Source organism: Rhinoraja longicauda, chromosome 5, assembly GCF_053455715.1.
Source record: "Rhinoraja longicauda isolate Sanriku21f chromosome 5, sRhiLon1.1, whole genome shotgun sequence".
Classification (NCBI taxonomy): Eukaryota; Metazoa; Chordata; class Chondrichthyes; order Rajiformes; family Arhynchobatidae; genus Rhinoraja; species Rhinoraja longicauda.
The window spans coordinates 26,059,005-26,085,770 of record NC_135957.1 but is presented as its reverse complement, the minus strand read 5'-3'; the positions used below and the strand labels follow the sequence as shown (position 1 = coordinate 26,085,770).

General features: G+C 42.9%; 1 protein-coding gene across 4 annotated transcripts in view; it reads right to left on the bottom strand.

The window, feature by feature from the left end:
* Nucleotides 1-26,766, bottom strand: part of hmgcll1 (3-hydroxymethyl-3-methylglutaryl-CoA lyase like 1) — a 65,531-nt gene that overhangs the window by 21,838 nt on the left and 16,927 nt on the right. For all 4 annotated transcript variants that reach the window (XM_078399176.1, XM_078399173.1, XM_078399175.1 and 1 more), the window contains 2 exons: nucleotides 19,564-19,627; nucleotides 18,154-18,342 (listed from right to left, as the gene is read on the bottom strand). In XM_078399176.1, the coding sequence (XP_078255302.1) occupies nucleotides 18,154-18,342; nucleotides 19,564-19,627 (253 nt within the window). The remainder of the gene's footprint in view (nucleotides 1-18,153; nucleotides 18,343-19,563; nucleotides 19,628-26,766) is intronic.

Here is a 26,766-nt window from a genome sequence, read left to right as displayed (position 1 = left end):
CCAACATGCCCCATGTGTTCTAGCCGATTTTCCCATTGCATGAAATAATGTTCTGTATCTCTTCGGCAAAGAAATGCAATGTTCAAAAGTCATCAACAAACCTTCAAATGACTAAAGAAATCAATGTCCAGAAAAGTAACAGTGACCATCAATGAATGGCTCCCACAACCAGTTACAGTCATCAGTTACAACCATACAGCATGAAAATCGGCCCTTTGACCCAACTCTTCCATACCAACCAAAATTCCCCATTTATGCTATCCCATTTTCCAACATTTGGCACATATGAGCCTTTTGGATCCTTGCACTGCCAAATATATCCATGTACCTGTCCAAATGCACTTGCAGGGCAGTATTAATCATTCTGGCTATTTAAGGATCCATTTTGAATATAATGTAAGGCAGCACTTCTGATGGGGAAACTCATGTCTTCTTTCTTGAGACGAAATTCACCTGACACTTTCTCCAAGTTGTTTTCAAGATCTTATTTTTCGTGCTGTTTCATTTTTGCCGCTGCAACTAGGGTACAGTGTGGGTTGAAACTGAGAGAGAAACTAGTATGGATTTTCCACCCTGAGCTTTCCTGGAGATAGGGAGGGTGCTGGTGGAGATTTGTGAGTGACAGCGGTGGGAGGGACTGTGCAGAAAGGGAATGTAGCGTATTGGGCAATGACTGAATGGGGCGTTCACTCACGGTTAGTAAGTTTGGTCCACGAAAAAAGAGGTTTAGTTTAGTTTATTATTGGCAAGTGGACCGAGGTACGGCGAAAAGCTATTATTTGCATGCTGTCCAGTCAGAGAAAAGACTATGAATGAATACAATCAAGCCGTCCACAGTGCACAAAGGAAGGATAAAGAGTAGTTATTTGTTTTTTTAGTTTAGAGATACTGCGTGGAAACAGGCCCTTTGGCCCACTGAGTCCGCGCCGATCAGTGATCCCCCCGACATTAACACTATCCTACACACACTCGGGATAATTTACAATTATACCAATCCAATTAATCGACCAACCTGTTTTGTTTTTGGAGTGTGGGAGGAAACTGAAGATCTCAAAAAAAAACACACGGTCACGGGGAGAACGTACAAACACGTACAGACAGCATCCATACCTCGGGATTGAACCAGGGTCTTTGGCGCTGCAAGCGCTGTAAGGCAACAACTCTACTGCTGCACTACTGTGCCGTACAACAGGATGCAGTCTCATTTACATAAATATGGAGTCTGGCGGCATGGGGAAATGGCATGCTACTACGTTAGGTGAGAAACAAGACATTTGCAATGCTGATGGTCTTTAAGATTGTCGTCTTCACATCAGCCGACAAAAAAAACACTGAGACTATTTGTAGCAAAACATAAAGTGCTGGGGGAGCTCGATGGGTCAGGCAACATCTGCAGAGGGAAATGAACAGATGCCATTTTGGGTTGGGACCCTTCTTCAGACTCAGTCTGGGTTTATAATTTTTCCTCAGTCAATGTCTTTTCCATGCTGAATAGTCCACTCATAATGTTAATCTCCTTAGTTCTCAATTATAAATTCTCACAGCCTCCTCTGTTCCAAAGAAAATACACCATCTGCCAATGTTTTCTTATACTTAACATTCTCCTCCAACCCTAGTCCCTGGTTCAATCTCACAGTTATCCTGATCACACCTCCTCCCACCCTGTCTCTTGCAAGGACGCCATCCCTTATTTTCAATATCTCCGCCGCGTCTGTTCCCAAGATGGGGCTTTCCACTCTAGGACATCTGAGATGTCCTCTTTCGTCAGTAAACGTATTTTCCCTCCTGCTGTTGTGGATGGATCACTCACCTAAGTCTCCTCTATGTTCTGCATTTCTGCTCTTACTCCCCTTCCCCTCTGATGGAACAAGGATAGAAATGCCACTGTTCCTCACCTCTCAAATCACCACCCTTCACATCCAACACATCAACCTTGGACATTTATGCCACCATCAACATGATCCCACCACCACTCACATCTTCCCATCCCCACCCCTTTCCACTATTAGCAGAGACCAGCACCTCCGCAACTCATTGGTTCACTCATCCCTTCCTACTCCAACTATACCCTCCCCAGATACTTTCCCCTGCAACTACAGGAGATGCAATACCCCGGCCCTGCACCCACTCCCTCATCTCCATCCATTGATGCCAGCAGCCTTTCCAGGTGAGACAGAGGTTCACATGCACCCCTTCACACTTCATCTACTGCATTCCGTGCTACCAATGTGATCTCCACTGTGCTCTCTTTTACATCAGGAAGACCAAGCGTAGACTCGGCAATGGTTTCGCTTATCCACCAATGCCTGCTGGATCTCCTGATTTCTAATAATTTTACCTCCCTTCCCATTCCTTTCTGTCCTGGGCATTATCCATAGTCAGAGTGAGGCCATAGACAAACTAGAGGAACAGCATCTCATATTCTGCTTGGGTAGCTTACAACCGAACAGTACGAACATTAACTTTTCCAATTTTAAGTAACATACCCCTTCCTTCACTTTCTTTCCTCTGGCCCCCTTTCCCCACTCAGTGTACACCCATTTCTCCCATTATTCTGCTCTTTATCCCACCCCACGCCCATTTCACTTTATCCCTCCCCCTGGCTTTACATTTCACCCGTCCTCTCCCCTTATCTGGCACCCATTTGTCTTCTTCAATTCACTACCCTTTGTCACTGACTCCACCCAAATCACAATCACACCTACCACTCACTAAGCCTGTCCCGTCCGCACCTCTTTTCTAAGAGGGGGATAAAAGCAAAATGAAGGATTCGGAGATGGGTGATGTGTATGGAGGGGGGGGGGGCAGAGGTGGGGGGAAGAGGAGCAGGGTGAATGGAAGGGTGGGAGATAGTGGGGGAAATGGCTGGAAGGAGTGGGTTGGGAATTCCGGGCACACCTATTTCTCCCATTAACTCCCACCTTCTAAGTCAACCAGTGACTCTTCTTGCAGATCATAGTATAGGTAATTTTGCAATAATGCGTTAATGATATTCCTAAGAAGCCTCGTGTTACAGAAAATCACTTTATAGAAACAATGGTGTCAATGGGGAAAGTGGATTTGGGGCTAGACAGTTCCAGACTCACAGTAAAAATGTTATTGCCCCATGGAATTTCCACAAATAAAGTTATTTTTAATAGCTACAAGTTTATTTTTGTTACTGCAAGCTAAAAATACGAAAGGCTGTATATCACAATTTTTACATATAGTATAATTGCACAAGTGTCAATAAAAAATATTGTTTGTCAATTTCCATAGCCACTTGTGATTACAGTAGCAAATGTATTCTTAAGAAACAATGGTGTCTGATTACTGCAGGGTTACATGGAAACAGTTTTTTCCCTGGATTGTTTTTTTTCCAAGGCAGCTTTTTTTCCCTGCTTGTTAATTGCCAAAGCAAACTCTTAAGCAGTTCACCAATTCCCCATCAATTCCTAATCTGACCTGCAAGTTAGAAATAATGTTCCCTCATTCATCAATCGCGTTGTGTTCAATCCTTGACATGGAAACAATTGTTACAGCAAAACTACATGTACATCACATATTCATAGACCTAGCAGTCTGGCCCATCAGGAACAAATGCTGCTCTGGTTCCTACATATCCATGCTGAAGACTGCATCCCTGTGGCATCAGGACCTGTATCCCGTGCCAAAGTGATTACAAATATATTCCCCATAGTCAACTGATAAAATTAAAAAGAGGGTCTGAAGAAAGGTCTCGACCCAAATCTATGTTCTCCAGAGATGCTGCCTGACCCGCTGAGTTACTCCAGCACTTTGTATCTATTCTTGATAAAATTAAAATATTGAATCAGTGTGCAGTTACAGAAGAGAGAAATCATTAATTATTTGCCCGCAGTTTAAAAAGTAGTAAATAAGATTACCTTGTTTTTACATTTCTAAACGATGGAAGAAAAGTCACCATAAATCCATTCACTGAAATATTTACTGAAGCTTCGCTGCGGCTAAATATCATGACATGATCCTTAAAAACCTGCATATGTCAGGAAGTGGGAGAATGTTTAAAACTTCCTCCACTATGAAAAGCAAAACATGGTTTAAAATGCACTGAATATGAACAGGAGTCGGATAACTACTTGGCTGAGCCTTTCCAGCAGCGTCTGTTTGTATTACTGACTTCCAGCATCTATTGCATGTTTCTTCTGCATCAAGTATACACTGGAATTTAGAAGGATGAGGGGGGATCTTATTGAAACATATAAGATAATTAGGGGATTGGACACATTAGAGGCAGGAAACATGTTCCCAATGTTGGGGGAGTCCAGAACAAGGGGCCACAGTTTAAGAATAAGGGGTAGGCCATTTAGAACGGAGATGAGGAAGAACTTTTTCAGTCAGAGAGTGGTGAAGGTGTGGAATTCTCTGCCTCAGAAGGCAGTGGAGGCCAGTTCGTTGGATGCTTTCAAGAGAGAGCTGGATAGAGCTCTTAAGGATAGCGGAGTGAGGGGGTATGGGGAGAAGGCAGGAACGGGGTACTGATTGAGAGTGATCAGCCATGATCGCATTGAATGGCGGTGCTGGCTCGAAGGTCTGAATGGCCTACTCCTGCACCTATTGCCTATTGTCTATTGTCTATTGTCTAAGATCTGTGGGGGATGATGTAACATTATGGACACACACAGAGTGAGAGCGAGTGGGTAAATCACCATTGACCAAAAAACTTAACAAATCCAGCCACCTAACTACTGTGGCTGCAAGTGGTCAGAGGCTGGATAAACTCTGTCAAGTGATTCTTCACCTTTGCCACTGCCTTTCCAAAGCCTTCCCTTCATCTCCAAGGAACAGGTTCAAGAAGGTAATGGAACACTTACCGCTTGCCCTGGATGATGCCAGATACATAAGCAAGATGTCCAACATCATTCAGGATGGCGTTTCCCTTCTTAACCTAAATAGGCCCTCTCTCACTTTCGAGAAAAAAACTCCACCCACTCCAGTTTTTAGTAGCGATGTGACTAATGAAATTGGGAAAAACAGGCTGTTCCACAAATGGGAGGAGGTGACTCTGCAGGGGTCAGGTGGGTAGTTTGCAAGGTGGTGTATTCATTTTGTTGCTCCTCAAGTCTGCTCCGCCATTCAATATGACCATTGCTGATCTGCTATGGGCCTCGACTCCTCACCTCTGCCAGTTCCCCATAGCCATCAATGCCCTGATCTTTCAATAATAAATCTACTCCACTTTAAGTTGAGTTTTCGAGACACACAGCCAAGAGAGGCCCTTCAGCCCACTGAGTCCACCTGACCACCAACCCACCCCTTTACACTAATCTGACATTAACCCCATTTTTAATCTCCCCACATTCTCATCATCACCCCCACACCCCTTCCCCAGATTCTACCACTCACCGACCTGCACATCAGGGCCAATTTATCGCAGCCAATTAACCTACCAACCCACACTACTTTGGGATGAGAGGAAACCAGGGGAAACCCATGCGTTCCCAGGGAAAACATGCAAACTCCACACAGACAGCACCAGAGATCAAAATCAAACCGAGGTCTCTGGAACTGTGAGGCAGCAACTCTACCAGTGGCACACCTTCTACACAGCCCAATGCTCTTTCAAAAAGTTTTTTTTCATTTTATGAAGCACGTTTTAATGTTTTGCCATGTTTTAATTTTTTTTTGACTGTTTGTCTTCTGAAAGGTTTCAGAAGCTATTGTTTGCTTTTATTTTTTTTAATGGATTTGCTCAAATTTGGAAAGGGAAGTCATAAGCTACAGGCATTCTATGAATGTTGATTGATGCCAGATGTTGACAGCAGGCCAGGATGGTTGGATGAAGTGGGGGAATGATTATTTTGTTCAGGGGATTTCCACGAACAATTCATACCATAAGCAGAGAAAAAGTGCCTTGCTGATGGGTTTGGTGTGATGTTAGTTATAAATTAAGGGGGACTTGGTAGTTGTTTAATTAGCACCTCCACTGAGTGACCCAGGGCCAACCCAGGGTCATTCAGTGGGGCACAATGGTGCAGCTAGTAGAGCTGCTGCCTCATGGCTCCAGTGTCCTGGGTTCAACCCTAACCACCAGTTGATTGTCTGTGTGGAGTTTGCACCTTCTCATGGTGACTGCATGTGTTCCCTCTGTCGTGTGTTAATTGGCCACCACAACTTGTGTGCAGATGAGTGACAGAAACTGGAAGGCGATGATAGGAATGTGGGGAGAAGAAGATGAGGTCAGTGTCAGAATGGTGTAATAACAGGCGATCGATGGTTAGTGTGGACATGATGGAGGGAAGGGCCTATTTCCATGCTGTGATTCGAAAACCATCAACAATCCAGTTCCAAAATCATCTGAGAGCAGAAAATAAAATGACAACGATCTGCTAATGACATTGGATGGTGAATCTGTGAAATTCATTGCCACAGAAGGCTGTGGAGGCCAAGTCAATGGATATTTTTAAGGCAGAGATAGATTCTTGATTAGCATGGATGTCAGGGGTTATGGGGGGGAAGACAGGAGAATTGGATTAGGAGGGAGAGATAGACAATAGACAATAGGTGCAGGAGGAGGCCATTCGGCCCTTCGAGCTAGCACCGCCATTCAATGTGATCATGGCTGATCATTCTCAATCAGTACCCCGTTCCTGCCTTCTCCCCATACCCCCTGACTCCGCTATCCTTAAGAGCTCTATCTAGCTCTCTCTTGAATGCATTCAGAGAATTGGCCTCCACTGCCTTCTGAGGCAGAGAATTCCACAGATTCACAACTCTGACTGAAAAAGTTTTTCCTCATCTCAGTTCTAAATGGCCTACCCCTTATTCTTAAACTGTGGCCCCTTGTTCTGGACTCCCCCAACATTGGGAACATGTTTCCTGCCTCTAACGTGTCCAACCCCTTAACAATCTTATACGTTTCGATAAGATCTAATAATCTTATACGTTTCGATAAGATCTTTTCGATAGGTCAGGCATGATTGCATGGCAGAGTAGACTTGATGGGCCGAAGGCCCTAATTCTGCTCCTATCATTTATGAACTTATGAGGTATATAGCAGTCCATGCATTGTGATGACATGGTCACCCCAACACATAGCAGCAGTAAGGGCAGGTCATGTTGCATTGTAAGTTCCCATGTGAAGATGAAGCCTCTTGCCCAACCAAAGCATAGCCAACCCAAGCACGCATGCAATGTTCACATTGTCCTACATCATTAGCACAGTGGCGCAATGGTAGAATTCCTGCCATACTGTGACAGAGACCTGGGTTCGATCCCGACTACAGGTGCTGTCTGTACGGAGTTTCTCCCTGTGACCACGCGAGTTTTCTCCGAGTGCTCCGATTTCCTCCTGCATTTCAAAGACATGCAGGTCTGTAGGTTAATTGGCCGGTAAATTGTAAGATTGTCCCTAGTGTGTGTAGGTTAGTGTACGGGGTGATTGCTGGTTGACCCGGAAGCGGTGGGCTGAAGGGCCTGTTTCCGTGCGATATCTCAAAAGTCTAAAGGCAGCTCCCACTGCACCCCATTCCATCGCCACTCCTTTCCCACGTCTGTATCCAGTCCCAAAGTAGAAGGGGAGGTGCTGCTACCAGAAACTGGAGGTGCAAACAGCAGCTCCTGCAGGAATAGGATCAGACCATTCAGCTCCCCAAGCCTGCATTCCCATTCAATATCATCATGCTTCTTTGGCTTCCTTCTCCTATCTTTGTTTCATGTACCCTGATACCCTGTTCCATCCTGGACCTGAAATGTTCACTCCATTTCTCCCTCCACAGATACTGCCTGACTTGCTGAGAATCTTGGATAATTCCCAACATCCCCAGTTTTTGTTTGATAACCCATCCATCCCTTCTGTTGGTCATCTCCAACCTCCACAATTTCATTAGACACAAAGAACTAATGCTAGAACTTGAGCAAAATGCACAAATCTCTGGAGGACATGGATAGGTGATGTTTCAGGCCGGGACTCTTCTTTGTAACCCAATGGTTCAGGCAGTATCTTGGAGAACATGGATAGATGACATTACGGGTCAGGGTACTTCTTCAGACTCTGAAAAAGGGTCCTAGCCTGAAACATCGCCTATCCATGTTCTCTAGAGATACTGACTGACTCGTAGAGTTACTCCAGCAAATTGTGTTTTTTTTGCACCTGAAATTCATTCATTGCAATTCCCATTAAAGTTACATTAGTTGGTCAAAATGCTATAATTTGTGGTTTATTTCACTGAAGAAAATTAGCAGTTCTGATTGCAGCCACAGCTCCTTTAAAAAGTTCTTCATTAGTTGTAAAGCACTTAAAAACATTGCGATGCAATAAAAGCTGACAAAAAAGTCTATTCTTTTAACCAGCTCACACTTTGTTCCCAATTTTAGCCATCACGAGTGATTTCATCAATGTGCACAACTTCAATTGACAAGCAATGGAAATGCATGATCCAAACCAAAAATAATGTATACGAGTAAACTGACAAGAACTACAAAAATCGCACCCGAAAAATTATTTTCTTGGTATGGACATGCTTAATGGAAAAACGGAAATGATGTAGATACCAATCATTAGGTGGTACATGTGCACAAGACTGCTATTTGAGACTCCACCCCATCCCACGCTAACCTAACCGTCTGTAGTCTCCAGCACTGTTGCAATAAGACCCGACCCAAGCTTGAAGAACAACCTCATCCTCTGTCTGAGCATGTTACAGCCTTCTAAACTTAGTGCTGAATCCTGCAGCTTCAGGTAACTTGTTTTCTGTGCTCCTGATCTGCATTTTGCAACTCCTGCATATTCTGACTCTCTAACTGCTCCTGTTGACTCGTTGACCAGAAGACCTTGTCCACGACTCATCCCCACCGTCACTATGTTTGTATCCTCTTAGAGACATATCTCCCTCTCTACAGCTTAACAAGTTTCTTTTATCTCCTTCCAGGTTCTGACAAAGGGTCTTCCACAGGAAATGTTAGCTCTGTTTCTCCTGCCACAGATCTGGCCTGATCTGCCAAATATGTCCAGCATTTTCAGCTATTATTTTAAATTTTCAGCTTCTGCATTTTTCTGAAATGTTTGATCGTGACTGCCTTTGGGCAGGCAAAACTGGCCAGCAAACTTTAAACAGTCATTTACTCACTTCTAATGCTCATCATGCAAAATGTTCTAATAAGCTTCCTTTTTTTTTAACCCCAGGTCTTATTCCACGATTTGAATAATAAACATGGCAGAAATTATTCGTGGAGGTAGTTCTAAGGATATCCAGGCCTCTTTATTTTTTTCCTCAGTGCTTTGCTATTTGTTTAAATAAACTAAGGCTCTTATATCATAATCCCAATATTATTTTTGTAAATTTTTAAATGAAGGCATTTATCACCAGCAAACATGTAGTAAGTGCAATAATATTAAAAGCAGTTAGAGTATTTCTTCCCTGGGCAGTATGTTTCATATAGTGCAACTTTCCACATGCTTACAAACATGTCAGACTAGGGCAAAATACTCTAACTGCTTTTAGTAATATTATATTTACTACCTGATTGCCAGAGAAGATGCCTTTATTTTTATTATTTTTATTATTTTTATTATTTTTATTATTTTTATAAATAATCATCTTATTTCTCAACAGGCACGGCAATCAGTAATTGAGGAACTGCTAAGAACCCAGTTATAAAATACATACCTGTCGTAAAAGCGGAACCCAGTCTACAAAGCAGCAGGATTAAAATGGCAGTGAACTTATTGTCCAATTGCAAACCATGCTAAAAATAAATGTAAATAATTAATTTATATCTTCCTCAGTGGATTATTTACATTGAGATGTAAATTTTCACAGTAAACATTATCAACCCAAGCGGATATCTTTCCCTGGGATTTTCAAAGATTAAACAAGCTACCCATCACTATGTTTACCACATGTCCAGTTTATTGCCACGAGACTGCTGGAGATGTTTTCCAAGTTCTTTTACTTGGCCAGATGTCACAGATTCCAGAGTGAAATGAAATGAAGGCAGTCCCCTTCACATGACCTCGTCTTTATGTTTGTTTTATCAACCACCAGTGTTAAAGTATACAGGCCAGTCATTGCTGGATATCCTCGCTCTACAGCTCATTTTTGCCAGCAATGGTCAAAACTGCTGACTTAGTTGAACTGTAGACCTATGGGCTGTATCTCGTGATTCCTCTCACTCTGGGCTTTTAACTGTTGTTTGCACTGGCAACAAAAAAGCGCCGGGTCTGGTTTGTGCTCCGTGCTTCCGCTCCCTGCTTTCACTAACATCAGCATAGGATATTGTACGAGGCATAATTTGTGTAGTGGAAACTCAACCCACCACTGCAAGGTTCAAACGCTAATTGACAGCGGTTGGCCAATTCAGTGGATGGTTCTCCAAACTAGTTTCAATGACTCCATTCTTACTATTATTTATTTTTCCACAAATTCCAAAGTGAAATGAATGAACTTCAGTGGACATTGCGGTTGGATTAATAAAATAAAATATAACATTTTAAATAGCTACCATAGTAAGTACCTTAATTGCCAAGTGGCTGCTCAAAACTTAGGCTGATTTATAGTTCGTGTTATTCTTCAACTCAAACGGCAGGCACCATTATGCTGAATCTTTTCATATAAATACATACACTATATTATATTTTCCACACTGGATTGCTATAATTGTGCCTTGCAGTTAATGATGAACAGTTGTGATTCTGCTTAACTCGCTGTGTATGGGTGGTACAGTTCATTTTCCACATCATTCACTTCAACATATTCCAAAATAGCACCCCACACAGGCAATATAATCTTACTGCCTTTAAATATGATTTTACAGACTTGCTCTTTAATTAAATAGTCCACCTAAGTACAGTCGTCACAGATCTACATTCTGTTCATTGGTAGTGCCGACTCCTTATTTGAATGTAACTCCGACTATTCGGAAATCCCAATGTTTCAGCATCCGGCCCACCAGGTGACGTTTCCTGTGTTCCCTTTCAACTCACTGGGGCCCCAGATCGCACAATCCCTTTAAACCTACCAGCCTCACTGGAAAATCTATTATATTGCTGTTTAACATTCAATAAAGTGAATTAGAAGTGTGTAGGAAGGAGCAGCAGATGCTGGTTTATACCGAAGATAAACACAAAGTGCTACAGCAACTCGGCGGGTCAGGTAGCAACTCTGGAGAAAATAAATAGGTGACGTTTCAGGTCAGAACCCTTCTTCAGACTGCTAATTAGAAGTGTGTTCGGAGTTTTAAAGCACATTCAATAGTCTGGAAAATCTAACATCACCATAGTAGAAACAAGGAACTGTTTGAGGGCAGGGTTCTGAAGAAGGATTACTTTTTTAAAGTAGGCATACCTTGAGGGGATTTTGCAGTTCAACAGTCAATTGTAGAAACAAGGAGCTGCAGATGCTGGTTTACAAGACAAGACACAAATTGCTGGAGTAACTCAGTGGGACAGGCAGCATCTCTGGAGAACATAGATAGGTGATGTTTCACGTTGGGACTGTTCTTCAGACTAACTGTGGGAGGGAAGGGGAATAAAGCTGGAAGAGAGGATGGGCAGAACAAAGCCTGGCAGGTAATAGGCCCAAGGTCGACACAAAATGCGGGAGTAACTCAGCGGGACGGGCAGCATCTCTGGAGAGAAGGAATGGGTGACGTTTTGGGTCGAGACCCTTCTTCAGACTGATGTCAGGAGAATGTGTTGGACAGAGATAGAATGTAGTCGGAGACAGTAAGACTGGTGGGAGAACTGTGAAGGGGAGAGGATGGAGAGAGAGAGGGAAAGCAGGGGCTATTTGAAGTTAGAGAAGTCAGTGTTCATACTGTTGGGGTGTAAGCTACCCAAGCGAAATATGAGGTGCTGTTCCTCCAATTTGCGCAGCGCCTCACTCTGACAATGGAAGAGGCCCAGGACAGAAAGGTCAGATTGGGAATGGGAGGGAGAGTTAAAGTGCTGAGCAACCGGGAGATCAGGTAGGTTAAGGCGGACTGAGCGGAGGTGTTCAGCGAAACAATCTCCGAGCCTGCGCTTGGTCTCACCGATGTACAGAAGTTGACACCTGGAACAGTGAATGCAGTAGATGAGGTTGGAGGACGTGCAAGTTAACCTCACCTGGAAAGACTGTCGGGGTCCTTGGATGGAGTCAAGGGGGGCGGTAAAGGGACAAGGGGAATGGTGTTTGGAGGGAGATATAGATCAGCCATGATTGATTGGCAGAGTGGACTTGATGGGCTGAATGGCCGAATTCTGCTTCTATCACTTATGACCTTATCATAAGAACAGGCCCTATGACCCACAAGGTCTGTCCCAAACAAGTTGCCAAGACCAATTCTTTTTCTGCCTGCACATAATCCATATCCTTCCATTCCCTGTATAACCATGTGCCTATCCAAAAGTCTCTTAGATGCCACTGTTATATCTGCTTCAACCACCACTCTCCGGCAGCATGTTTCAGATACTCACCACCCTCTAGATAAAAAAACTTGCCCCCCACATCTCCTTTAAACTTTGCCCCTACCACCTTAAAGCAATGCTTTTTAGTATTTGATTTTCCCATCCTGGGAAAACTGTCTACCTCATCTTATGCCTCCCCTTCACCCTTCCCCCCTGTTGGACAGAGAAGGCAATCTCCCCAAGCACTGATCCTAGAGACCCATCTGAGATCATCAGATGGCAAGTCAGTCGTGTGCCTGACTTCATGCATGGAGGAAAATCAAAAATTACAAATAAAAACTGCAAATGCCTGAAGCCTGAAATAAAACTATAGAAAATGACGGGAATACTCAGCAGATCAGGCAGCATCTGTGGGAAGAGAAACCTGGGCTAACCTTTCAGGTGGAAGCCCACTTATCTTGATTATAGATTTCAGACAAATCTTCGTAATAAAAACTTCCTGATAAAAACAATCAGACATTTCGGGAAACGATGGTAGATCGGATATGTTAGATTTCTGAGATTGGCAGAGGGACAAGGGAGACTCTGGGGTACAGAGCGTATCTCAGGAGGCATTTATGGAAAGATGTAACGTAAGCTAATTACAACCTTCACCATCACCATGACATGCTTTGAAAAGCTTTTAATGATGAAAGCAGCTGCTGTTCTAACTTCGTCAGAACTTTTTGATGCCAAAACCCGCACTCATATTCCCAAATCAGATTGTGGGCATCGTAAGGTTTACAGACTTTACAGGTAGAATGAAAAACTAAACAACCATCTCTACACTGTGGCCATTGGAAGAAGCATAGACATCGTGCTAAAAAAATTGGTTAATAAATCAGCAAATGGTTATTTTCCATTTCAAAACATTCCATAATGCAAGCTCTTTCGTACAGGATTATTTAGCTGCATTTCATTTTGCATCACCCATCTTACAGCAAGGACCACAGTAGCTTTAAATGTCTTGTAGATTATATGATCTTATTATTAACAGGAGATAATAAAATCATATCATCTATTTTTTATTATTCCACACAGACTGTACCCAAGGTCAGGATTGAACCTGGGTCTCTGGCGCTGTGATCAGCGGATCTGCCAGCTGCACCAGCCATCCTTTTGGTTTTCTAGGTATTCCTCTCAAAAGAACATATTGAAATTGTCAAATATTGAGAATCTTCAGTACATCTGAGAAAATGGCATTTTATTATTTATATTCTCCTAAACAAAAACTCGTTAAAAGATAGGTTCTGATAATCCCCAATGCCAGCAGTAACTGCATACTCTGTAGTATTAGGCCAATAATGTGATGCAGGTTTGTTCAGTTACCAATGAGCCACAGCCACACCATCATTCCTCCACCATCACCCTCCCACCACTACACAAACCTTCCCCATCCCCCATTGCCCACCACTACCACCACACAAACCTTCCCCATTCCCCATTGCCCACCACTACCACCACACAAACCTTCCCCATCCCCCATTGCCCACCACTACCACCACACAAACCTTCCCCATCCCCCATTGCCCACCACTACCACCACACAAACCTTCCCCATCCCCCATTGCCCACCACTACCACCACACAAACCTTCCCCATCCCCCACTCCCCCACCACTACTGTACAACCCTTCCCCACCACCCCTTACCACCACCACACAACCCTTCCCCACCATGCCCCACGCCTGCTAACACTTCCCCAACCACCCTCCTCCTCCTCCCTCCACCCAATATCAGTCCCAACATGAGCTAAAACCCGAGCAATGAATTAAATCTGTCATTTTCCCACCTTACCCTTCCACATTCTCTTCCCTGACCTCTTCCCTGACTCTCAGCATGAAGAAGGGTCTCAACCCGAAACATCACCTTTTCTCCAGGGATGCTGCCTGACCCGCTGGGTTACTCCAGCATTCCATGTCTATCTTTGGTGTAAACCAGCATCTGCAGTTCCTTCCTACACATTAAATCTTTCCCGTAGCTCTGCGGTCCTGCTACCCTTTGATAGTGCTACCAAGGTTACATAAGGGTTACATTGCAAGACTGATACCCACGCGATCTGGGCCAAATCATCAGGTGACGAGTTCAAATCCCGCTCTGGGGTATTTAACACCAGCCAATTAAATAATTGGAGAATTATTTTAAAAAACATTGGCATGACAATAGAGCTCAGGAAACTGCCAGATGGCGATTTTAAATTATGGTTAATTTGTGTCTTTTTGAGAAGTAAATCTTCCTGACCTCCCACGCTCCCCCCTACAAGTGAATCCAAGCTTGTGTGGCTGACTGGTAATTGTCTGCCAAAATAGTCCAGCAAGCCACACAGCTCCAGGGCACTTAGACGCTGCCTTGCCAATGACACCATCTCTTGAGAACAATTAGGGAGTTAATTCGTCCGGATGTGCAGAAATTATCATTTTGCTTTCAAACTTCTGCTGTGGGAGTGAGGATTGGAGTTTTATTTTTACATTGGTATTTAGCCCCCAGTCCTTCCTCATTCAATTGATAGAGGGGTTTTTTTCTGAGACTGTTCAGAGCAGTAATGACATTCACACCATTGGAGAATGAAGCAGGAACAACGTCAGGGGTTATGATTATTCCGTTCACTTTGTGCGGCGTAATGTAATATTTTTGTTCTATTATTGCGGTATAACTAATGAAGTTACCGCGTCCTGCAACAGTCTACAGAAGCGGCATTGCAAGGGGAGGGCTGGGGGGGGTTATTGACTGACTGGCACCTTTGTGCATCTAGCTCCCACTGTCAGACAATACCAGGTGCCGGAGGGACAGGTTGCTAGAGATGGGTGCGGAAGAGGGGAGAGCGACGTCGCTACATCGCTACATCGCTACATCGCTACATCGCAGCCATCAGTACATTGAACAGTGGAGCTCTCTCGCTGTCATTTATACCGCTGCACCACAAAACATTGTCAATCTGCCCAGAGGGCTCGGGTGGCGTTCAGTTCAAGCAAAATCCCTTTCTCTGGTATCCTGTTATCGTGGCTTTGTGTCAGATAATGAACAGATCCCTTTCCTCCCGTCCGTCTGGCACTAACCCATTACGCAGTTCAACATTTGACAGATGAACGAAGCGCAAGCCCTTGAGCGTCTATCTTACCCTGAACTTGAACACGTTCACATGCACCGAGTAGATGAAGCTTTGTCCACTCCGTTCACTTATGATGACTACCCTGAAAAGTACTGTTTCACTCTTAGGGAGATATGGGAGGGGGGGGGGGGGGGGGGATTACCAGGGCTGCTCTTTGCAGATGAAGTCGTCCCCACTCCTTTAACATAGATCTTTCATGTACACGTTGAGAGGAAGAGTCACACCGATGGAACAAAAGGAATATCAAGCTTTCCGTGCAGGAAGCAACTGCAGATGCTGGTTTACACCGAAGATAGACACAAAATGCTGGAGTAACTCAGCGGGACAGGCAGCATCTCTGGAGAGAAGGAACAGGTGATGTTTCGGGTCGAGACCCTTCTTCAGAACTCCAAGCTTTCTGCTTCATTTGCAGTTGAACAACCTTCTGTTGTGATGGCAAGGTGTAATAATAAGGGTGAGATAATAAGTGTAAGTGTAATAATAAGTGTGTGAGGTGGGGAGATTTCATGGAGTGTGATGGGAAGTTTGCAGGATAATGATGATGGTAGTTTTTGAATAAATGAGGCAGCAACTGGTGGAACTACGCAGACCTCAGGAACTCTGGTTACACTGATGAGTACTATTCCAACAACAAAGTTGTTCCAATACCCCTGGCACTGACATCCTTTGTCTTCCCATCCCCCTGCCCCCTACCCCCCTGCAGAAATGGGGGTGGGGTGGGGCTGTGGAAGGTCTCCTGCCCTGAGGACAAACACTTCTTCACTTCCTATACCAAAGTTCCAGATCTGTACTGAGAAAACTGATATCCACTCGCTCCATCTTTCCTTGATTTATACCAGGACAAGCTGCTTGAATTGAGTGACAAATTGCAGTCTGACAACACTGATGGGCATTAGCTATCTGCAGGGTGACACTGTGGAGCAGTGGTAGAGTTGCTGCCTTACAGCACCAAAACCAGGGTTCGATCCTGACTATGGGTGCTGTCTGTTCAGAATTCATACATTCTCGCCGTGACCTGCGAGGGTTTTCTCTGGGTGCTCCGGTTTCCTCCGTCTTCCAAAGACCCACAGGTTTGTAGATTAATTGGCTTGGTATAATTGTAAATTGTCCCTAGTATGTAGGATAGCGTTAGTGTGCAGGGATCGCTGGTCAGCCCGGATTCGATGGGGCAAAGGGCCTAGTTCCGCACTGTATCTCTAAAACTAAAACTAATAAAAACTATAGGTGCTAAGCATTGCAAACAGCATGCAACATCGTCACTATACACTATATTGCCCTAGAGTTATAGTTATACCGCATGAAAACAGGCTCTTCAGCCCAATTTGTAAATGCTAACCAAGGTGCCTACCTGAGCTAGTCCCATCTGCTTCCATTTAATCCCCATCCCTCTGATCCGGTCCTCTCCATACACCTGGTAAAATGTATGGCGGGACTGTCATATGTTGAAAGACTGGAGCGACTAGGCTTGTATACACTGGAATTTAGAAGGATGAGAGGAGATCTTATTGAAACGTATAAGATTATTAAGGGGTTGGACACGTTAGAGGCAGGAAACATGTTCCCAATGTTGGGGGAGTCCAGAACAAGGGGCCACAGTTTAAGAATAAGGGGTAGGCCATTTAGAACTGAGGTGAGGAAAAACTTTTTCAGTCAGAGAGTTGTGAATCTGTGGAATTCTCTGCCTCAGAAGGCAGTGGAGGCCAATTTTCTGAATGCATTCAAGAGAGAGCTAGATAGAGCTCTTAAGGATAGTGGAGTCAGGGGGTATGGGGAGAAGGCAGGGACGGGGTACTGATCGAGAATGATCAGCCATGGTCACATTAAATGGCGGTGCTGGCTCGAAGGGCGGAATGGCCTCCTCCTGCACCTATTGTCTATTGTCTATTGTATTTTAAATGTTGTAAATGCACCTGCCTTTACCACTTCCTCTGGCAGTCCATTCCATATATCCACCACCATGAAAAACCTGTCCCATAGGTTCCTTTTAGTAATTCTTCCTTTTAGCCCAAAATCTATGCCCTCCAGTCTTAGACTCCCTGGGAAAGACACTGTGCCCTCCAGTCCCAGTAACTATCTTGTTAATTTTTACTGCGCTCTTTCCAATTTAATGGTGCTTTCTGGCAAGCTCGGTGACCAGAACTGTACACAGTACTCAACAAGTGGTCTTACCAACGCCTTGTGCAGCAGTTACATGACATTGCAAATCAGTGACCTGTTTCATGAAGGCATGCCACCCGTGCTGCCACTTCATGTACATTTGTACCCCTAGATCTCTGTTGTACAATGCAGTTCAGGGCCTTGCCGTTTACTGTGCAAGTCCTGCCCTGGTATAAATCGAAGGTAGACAAAATGCTGGAGTAACTCAGCGGGGCCGGCAGCATCTCTGGAGAGAAGGAATGGGTGACGTTTCGGGTCGAGACCCTTCTTCAGACAGATATCAGGGGAGTGGGCCGGACAGAGATAGAATGTAGTCGGAGACAGTGAGACTGGTGGTAGAACTGGGAAGGGGGAGGGGATGGAGAGAGAGGGAAAACAAGGGCAACCTTCCCATTTCCACCCTTTTCTGCTTTCCGCAGAGACCATTCCCTCCGCATCTCCCTGGTCAACCTCTCACTGCCCTGGTTTAGCCTACCTGCCTATTCAGCTAAACTTGGACCTACCTGGAGAGCTACGTAGACATTGGCCAGAGCTTGCCCATATGTGTCATGGCAATGAACTGCCAGTGCATTTTTGGGAATTTCCTTCAGCACTGCTTGAAGCATTTCCTTCATGTCCCCCGGAGTCCCAACTCCTGTTGTGTCTCCCAGTGAGATTTCATAGCAACCCATGTTGTACATTCTTTGTGCCACCTACAAAAACATAGGAATGAGTTAGGACATCATATTTCACTCCGCGTACCAAAATTTAAAAAAAGATCCAAGAAAAGTGACTAGAGCTGTATAAAATCAGAGAGGAAAAGATCGGGCAGATGCACAGAGTCTCTTGCCCACAGTCGATGAATCGTGGACCAGAGGACATAGGTTTAAGGTGAAGGGGAAAAGATTTAATAGGAATTTGAGGGGTTAATTTTACACACAAAGGATGGTGGGTGTATGGAATGACCTCACAGAGGAGGTGATTGAGGCAGGGACTATCGCAACGTTTAAGAAACAGTTAGACAGGTACATGGATAGGACAGGTTTGGAGGGATATGGACCAAGCGCAGGCAGGTGGGACTAGTGTAGCTGGGACATGTTGGCCGGTGTGGGCAAGTTGGGCCAAAGGGCCTGTTTCCATGCTGTATACCTCTATGAAAGCCATCAAGTATTGAATTAAATGGTGACATTTGGGTGCCCTTGATCCAGACAATCACAAGAGACTGTAATGTGTGGCATAGTGGTGCAGAGGTTAGAGCAGCTGCCTCACTGTTCCAGAGACCCAGGGCAAATCCCTGATCTCCAATGCAGTCTGTGTGGAGTTTGCACATTCTCCCAGTGTCCGCATGGATTTCCTCTGAGATGTTCTGGCTTCCTCCCACATCCCAAAAGACGTGCTCATTGACAGGTTAATTGGCTGCTGTAAATCATCCCTAGTTTGTAGGCGAGGGGTAGAATCTGGAGGATATTATTCATAATGTGAGGAGTATTAAATTGGTTAGAGGAGAATTCTGGTAAAAATGAGTGGCTGATTGTCGATGTGGATTCAGGGGACCAACAGATCTGTTTCTGGACCATCTTTCTCTGTGACTCTATGCTGATTGAAAGGAAAGCTGTAACACTCTGAGGTCATTGGAGAAGAAAAATGCAGTTATTGGACACCACATTGTTACACTTAAACAACAATTGGCCCTTCTGAATACCTCATTACACACATGTCAATGCACAAATTAACTGGAACAATTTTAAACATCCTTTGAATTCTCACGGCAGACATCATTAACAGCCGGCAAACTAAAACAAAGTTCTTCCAATGAAAAGGACAAATGCTTTTATTTTTTGCCCCCAAATTGTTTCCATCTCTGTAATTTTAATTTATCAGAGTGAAGATTACACGAACACCATCACCAGTCTCACACTGATTGCACAGCTTACCTCTGCAACCTTGGCTGGTGGAATGGTTCCTTCATACGGGCACGCTATTGCACAAGACACGTACCTGTGGTTTAAGCAAAAGTAAATGTTTGGTTTGCTAACTGAAATCAGAAACAAAAAGATTCATTTTATAAATAAAATAAAATCAGTGTGCAAAGTCATGAGAGGAATAGATCGGGTAGATGCACAGTCTCTTGCCCAGAGTAGGGGAATCGAGAACCAGAGGACACAGGTTTAAGGTGAGGGCTGAAAGATTTAATAGCAACCCGAGGGGTAACCTTTTCACACAAAGGATGGTGGGTGTATGGAACGAGGTAGTTAAGGCAGGTACTATTGCAATTGTTAAGAAATATTTAGACAGATGCATGGATAGCACAGGTTTAGAGGGATATGGGCCAAACACATGCAGGTAGGACTAGTGTAGATGGGATATGTTGGTTGGTGTGGGCAGGTTGGGCCGAAGGGCCTGTTCCTAAGCTGCATGAGTCTATTATAAGTCTAGATTGAAATTAGAATCATACAATTGTCTTGCATGAAAACAGGGCGTTTAACTAGTAATCGATCATCAACCACCCATTTACACTAATCCTATATTAATCCCACTTTTTGATTTCTTCCCATATTCTATCCAACTCTCACCAAATTCAAGTACTCACTACATACTAGGGATAATTTACAGTGGCCAATTAACCAACTAGCGCTTGGAACATGAGGAAACTGGAGCACTCGTGGGAAACCTGGCTTTGAAATGTTGCCTGACTTGCTGATTTTTTTTCTTGCATTTTCTGTGTCATCCTGTATAAAGGATGGTTGTGGAACCAAGCATGATATATTCAAACATTCAACTTAAATCCTCCATAATTAATCTAATGTTAGATTTATTCTCTGGATCCCTGAAATCCAATTTTAAAGTGTAACTAAACTCCCATACATCTGCTTTAATCAAATTTAAAATTATTTTCTGGATATGTAATTACTTTTTCTTCTGAGCAATCCAGATGGGGGTCAGTATTCAAATCATAAGAGTTGTGCTTTTTAGAACTAATAGCAAGGAACTGTTTAAATTCTATTGTTTATGGAAATATTTTCTTAATTTTCTGTTTGCTTTACGCTTTGTCACTTGACATTATGCAAAGTTTTTGAGCTAAGTATTAACAATGATCTAATGGCAAATTAAGTATGCTGGTTGCTGCAATTTAGACACCCAATGTTTTAGTCTGACTACTGATATGGCAAAGCCATCTACTCAGTAAAGCAACTAAGGAGGAGCTTTTTACTATTTTGATGATTACACTTTTAAAGTTTAATGAGATTTTCTGAATACTTTTAAATGGGCGGCAATCAGACTGAGATTTACAATTTTACAAATAAGCAAGAATAAAGTTATTAATATTGTGTTTTGGGAACACTGGCAGCACATGTAGCTCTCTGCTGTCCTGTCAATTATGTGAGCAAGGGGAAATTAAAGAAAGGAAGGAAGTTTCAAAGTGGGAAAATATTTGGCTTCTTGTCAAAGAAACCCAAACTTAATAAAAAATACAAAATATGGGAAATGCTCAGCAAGTCAGGAGTTGGCAAATTAGCAATTTGATTTTTAGTTTGCAACGGATCTCAAATCTAACTGTGGAAATTGTAATTTTGCTGCAAGAAAACCAGTTGTTTTGTTTATTAAAGCCACAATCCTCTCCCAATTGCCAGGGTGTAACACATTTACAGGGCCTCTGTTCTTCCAATAATTATTTCTGAAAGCTGACCTTTTGAAAGAAAATCTTTCTTTCCATTTACCTTTTATTCCAACAAAATAAAACTGTTTACTTTGTTCTGCAACGCTGATCATCTGGTGAGCCAGCAATGTCCGTGACGCTTCTGTGTATGGAATTCCATTGCGAGCATTTTCTCGCAGCTAGTTTATAAGTTGTTTACAGCCCTAAAGTCACTCAACAAAACTATTCACCAGTGAAAAATAACAACTGTATACCATACAGTGTTATTCAGTAGATGGAGTCTACCATCGCATAACATTTAGAAGTTGATATATATCATAGATCAAATCAACTTCGTAGCTACAGAAGGCCAAAACTCAAGTTTAACACTTAAATTTTTTATCTGTACTCCGTGGATGGCTTGATTGTATCATGTATAGTATTTTCTTTGACTGGATGGCACACAAGAAAAAGCTTTTCACTGAACACGTGACAATAATAAACAAAGCTATCTGAAAGAAAAGTATTTCCAAAATCATGTTGGGATTGGTCTCTATAAGGTTTTGCCAATACCATTATCTTGTAGTATACAATACAATGTATTCGCACTAATCATCCACAAGATTGCAGTGTGCACCATTGACAAAATGTATTACATTTTATTCCCACTTTTCCTCCTCTTTTCCAACTTTCTTTCCCCCCTCCCCTGTAATTAGTCTGAAGAAGGGTTTTGACATGAAACGTCACCTGTCCATGGTCTCTAGGGATGCTGCCTGACCTGCTGAGTTACTCCAGCATTTGTGTCTTTTTGCATCTGCAGTTCCTTGCCCTTACATTTACTGTCCCTGGCCAGGACAAAAGCAGCCCCCCAGCCAGGTCCGCGATGCATACAAGGACCAAGATGGCAGGCACGTGGAAACACGCAATATCAGTTTATTTTTCCAAGTTGTATACCATCCGGACTTGGTAACACACCATCATTCCTCCCTTGCCTCTGGGTGTAAATCCGGGGCTCCAGATCCATCAGTGCCTTGGGAGGATCTTCATCTGCAGGACTGCAGTGATCCAGGAAGGCATTCACCTCCTTCAAAGGGCAACTAGCATTGGGCAATAAATGTTAGCCTGGCCACACTCCAAATATAAATGCATTATTTAAAAAGTCAATACTCTTTAGTCAGAGGGTGGTGAATCTGTGCCACAGAAGGCTGTGGAGGCCAAGTCAGTGAATATTTTTAAGGCAGAGATAGATTCTTGATCAGTACAGGTGTCAGAGGTTATGGGTAGAAGGTTGGGAGGGAGAGATAGATCAGTCATGATTGAATGGCGGAGTAGACTTGATGGGCCGATGGCTTAATTCTACTCCTATTCTTTATGAATACAGTTAAGACTGGTATTAAATCATAATTACAAATAGCTGTAATCCTCTCACGTAACTGAATAAAAAAGTGAACAACCTTTAACTGCACATAAAGCTCAATGTCATATTATACTTTGACCACCTCATTTATGGTCAGCTCAAAGATATAAAAGATCCAAAGATCATATAGACACAAGAAGCTGGAGTAACACCGCGGGTCAGGCAGCATCTCTGGAGAAAAAGGTAGATGACATTTCAGTTCGAGACCCTTCTTCGGACTGAGAGCCAAGAGGAGGGGGGAAACGAGAGAAATAAAAAGGTACATAGAACAAATGAATAAAAAGCACGCAAAAGAACAGATCAAAGCCAGTAACGATGATCAAGGAGAGGAGATCATATAGGCTGGTTTAAACCAAAGATAGACACAAAAAGCTGGTCTAACTCAGCGGATCAGGCAGCATCTCCGGAGAGAAGAAATAGGTGACATTTTGGGTCGAGACCCTTCTTCAGACCTTCTTCGGATCATAAGTATCCATTCACAAGGTTTCAAAATTAAAAGATAAATAAGCTATTTATTTTTATAAATAACAAATATAATTTTCAGAAATATGTGCACTTCTTAAAGGTCAAGCCTAGATTTGTTTATTTAATGTTTTCCTGGTACTGGGCCATAGTGTTTATTTAAATACTTTTATTAGCACAAGCATTTGTTTAAATACTTCCTGTCAGATTACAAATTGTCTCACACAGGCCTGATACGATATTTCCAGAGAGACTTATCATAAACATTGACCACATATTAACAAACTGTACATTTTTAACAGGGTACTAATTGTAGATAAAATCCAGCCAGATAGGACAAAGTTGGGTAACCGCATGTACAGATCATAGCTGGAAGTATTCAACAATTATTTGGCCAAGAAATCAGAGCAGCTACACACAGATGTTGTCCATCTTCTTTTGCCCTTTAATATGTTGAGTATGCAGCCCAGTAAATTCCCTTAGATTACTCCAAATTCCTCTGATCTTCATCTGATGCACGAGTGCTTTTTAGGGTCTGGTTGTACAGGTATCAGTGGGCAAAGTGCCAACTCCTTTGCAAGGGTGGTCAATGAGGGCTGACTTTTACAGGGGTTTTGTTGCAAGTGCATGCGCGTGTGGGTGGGGGGGTTGTGGGAGGGGTGCCGTACTGGCACACACTGTGCAGAAGTCTTCCCTTTGAGAGAGACAGGTTGTCAGATGTGAAGCTCTCTGTTAGAGCGATGCTATGGTGAACTTTCAACAATGGAAACCATTGTAATCCAGGGTTTCTTAAACCTGTCGGGGATACAGGGCCAGCACTCAGCAGCAGATGAGAGCTCTGTCTGTTGTACATGAGTCTGAAGTGATTGTACCTATATACGGTATATCTGATCTGTTCGAACAGCATGCAAAAAAAATCTTTCAACTTTACTTTGGCACATAGGTTCATGTTCTTAGGTTATCAGGGCAGAATTAGGCTATTTGGCCCATCAAGTTTATTCCACCATTCAATCATGGCTGATTTATCTCTCCCTCTCAACTCCATTCTCCTGTCTACTTCCAATAACCCCTGACACCCATACTAAGCAAGAATCAGTCGATCTCCGCCTTAACAATATTCATTGCTGTCTGTGGCAATAAATTCCTAAACCGAGACCAAATCAAGATGGTGGTAAGCTGCTTCCTTTAAGCACAGTTTTATGGGTCAGGATGTTGCAGGACTTATGACCCAACAATACTGAAGGATCAGCCATACATTTCCATGTGCAGGGGAATGTGTAGATGGTGATGATCATGTCAGTTTGTGTCTCAGGAAGATAGAGGGTCCTGCTGATGCTGTTGAGGTAGCCTTGGCAAGTTGCACCTAATGATGGCACAATGCCTCAGGGGTGGAGGGAATGAAACCTCAGGGTGGTGATGGACTACTAATCAAGTGGACTGCTTTGTCCTGGTTGGAGCTCCATCAGGCTGCTGATGCGACCTGATAGATAACAGAAAAACTTTGGAGGATCGGGAAGACCATCACTGACCTGGCTGTGGAGACCGTATTTAAGCAGTTAGTTCAATAAAGTGTATGTTGTAGAGTCATAGAGTGATACAGTGTGAAAGCAGGCCCTTCGGCCCAACTTGCCCACACTGGCCAACATGTCCCAGCTACACTAGTCTCACCTGCCCGCGTTTGGTCCATATCCCTCCAAACCTGTCCTATCCATGTACTTGTCTAACTGTTTCTTAACCGTTGGGATAGTCCCAGCCTCAACTACCTCCTCTGATAGCTTGTTCCATACACCCACCACCCTTTGCGTGAAACGGTCAATTGTGACCACTCAACCACCAACTACCCTTGCACCATCACTGATCATTATCAGTTTGATGGCGGAGTGGGCTTTGGGTGATGGCAATGGCAAGATAGTTTGATTCCTCTGGTTAGTGACACCTGGAATTTGTGTAGCACCAATATTACTTGTCACTTTACCAGACCTGGCTTCAAAATGTTAACCAGATTTTCCTGCATTTCTGATTTTTGTTCTGAGAAAGAATTTCAAAGATTTAATTTACATGCCAATTCTACCACAATCACATTCTGGACTTGTATGACAAAATGAATCCACCCTGTTTAAAGCCTGAAATGGCTGTTACAGCCCGCAGCTTTGAGCTTTTAGAAAACTTTCCATTTTAGCTCAAGAAGTTGAGCACTACTCACAGCGCAGCTGAATGTGCAATGTACAGGAAACAATCCAACTCTGCCTTTTTACATTAAAAATCTCTTTAGGTTCATTGATATAGAAATGGGGATGTTGCCATTGGTTATGCTGAGTTTAAAAGCAAAGAGAGAACTATGCACTACCTGAAGTTAACTACTTGCAAACTGCACAGCATATTTTCATTTCTCATCTGATGTAAACATTTTATATTTCTACATGTCTATTTACTGTGTATCCATTTCTCATAATAATAGGCTGTGAACATTACCGGGACTTGGGAAAATTGTATACTATAACCAACCTTTTCTCTTTACGGTTCATTCCAGTCATGGACAAAACTTTTTTTTAAAGCTCATCTGAATGTTACTCTATATAATTTGGATTTGATGTCATAATTTCAAGATGGTGCCTCCCTGTGCAGCAGCTGTTGCAGCAGCCCCTGCTCACAGGTGAGCATTTTTTCTCTTTTTTAGTAGTTAGTTAAGTTATTTCTCTCACTATTCTTGTGTATTAGTTTTGTGTATTAGTTTTGTGTAACACTGTAAATTTCCCCGGTGTGGAACAAATAAAGGAATATATTATTATTATTATTTATTATGTATTGTTGTCAATATTGATAAGTGTCAATAAGGCTACTTGTTGCCACAGTTATTACAAAAAGGAGCAGCAAAAATAATGTTACGAAGAAAAATAACATGGTAAGAAAGTTAGTTTTGGTGTATGCTGTTAGATATCTCCTTACTTTACTGAACTCTAACCAAAGTCAATAGGTAAGAGTGAGGTCATGCAGCGTACAACAAATGACATCTATATATCTGTTATTTTTGCTGCATTGATTATTATGCTGCAAAGAACATTCTAAAATTCTAGGGTTCTGTACGTCTTTAAAAAGAAATTCATAAATGCTTATGTATGCAGGATCTAGAATTTTAATGGACAATGCATCTCTTGTGTACAGTGTGTAAAGTAAGATTAAGTCTTATGGTTCTCTGTGCCAAGATATACTAAGGATTTAGTCCGAGTTCAAGTACGAGGACAAAGAAAGGCTTGCCATTCTGTGGCATCTTTCATGGACTCATGACAGCCAAAACATTTGTTTTAGATAATGAATTACCACTGAAGTGTAGTTACAGTTGGAAAATAGGAAATACATTAACCAGCCTGGGTGCCTAAAAACAGCAATATGACAAATAACCTGGTAATCTGTCTATGTGGTGTTTATTGAGTGATAACTTCTGCCCAGAATATTTTCCAACTTGACAAAGTGTAATCACAAGCATAGAAAAAGACACAAAATACTGGAGTCACTCAGCGGGTGAAGCAGCATCCCTGGAAAACATGAATGGGTGATGTTTTTGGTCAGGAACTTTAGTTTTTTCTTAGTTTAGTTTAGAGATACATCTTGGAAACAGGCCGT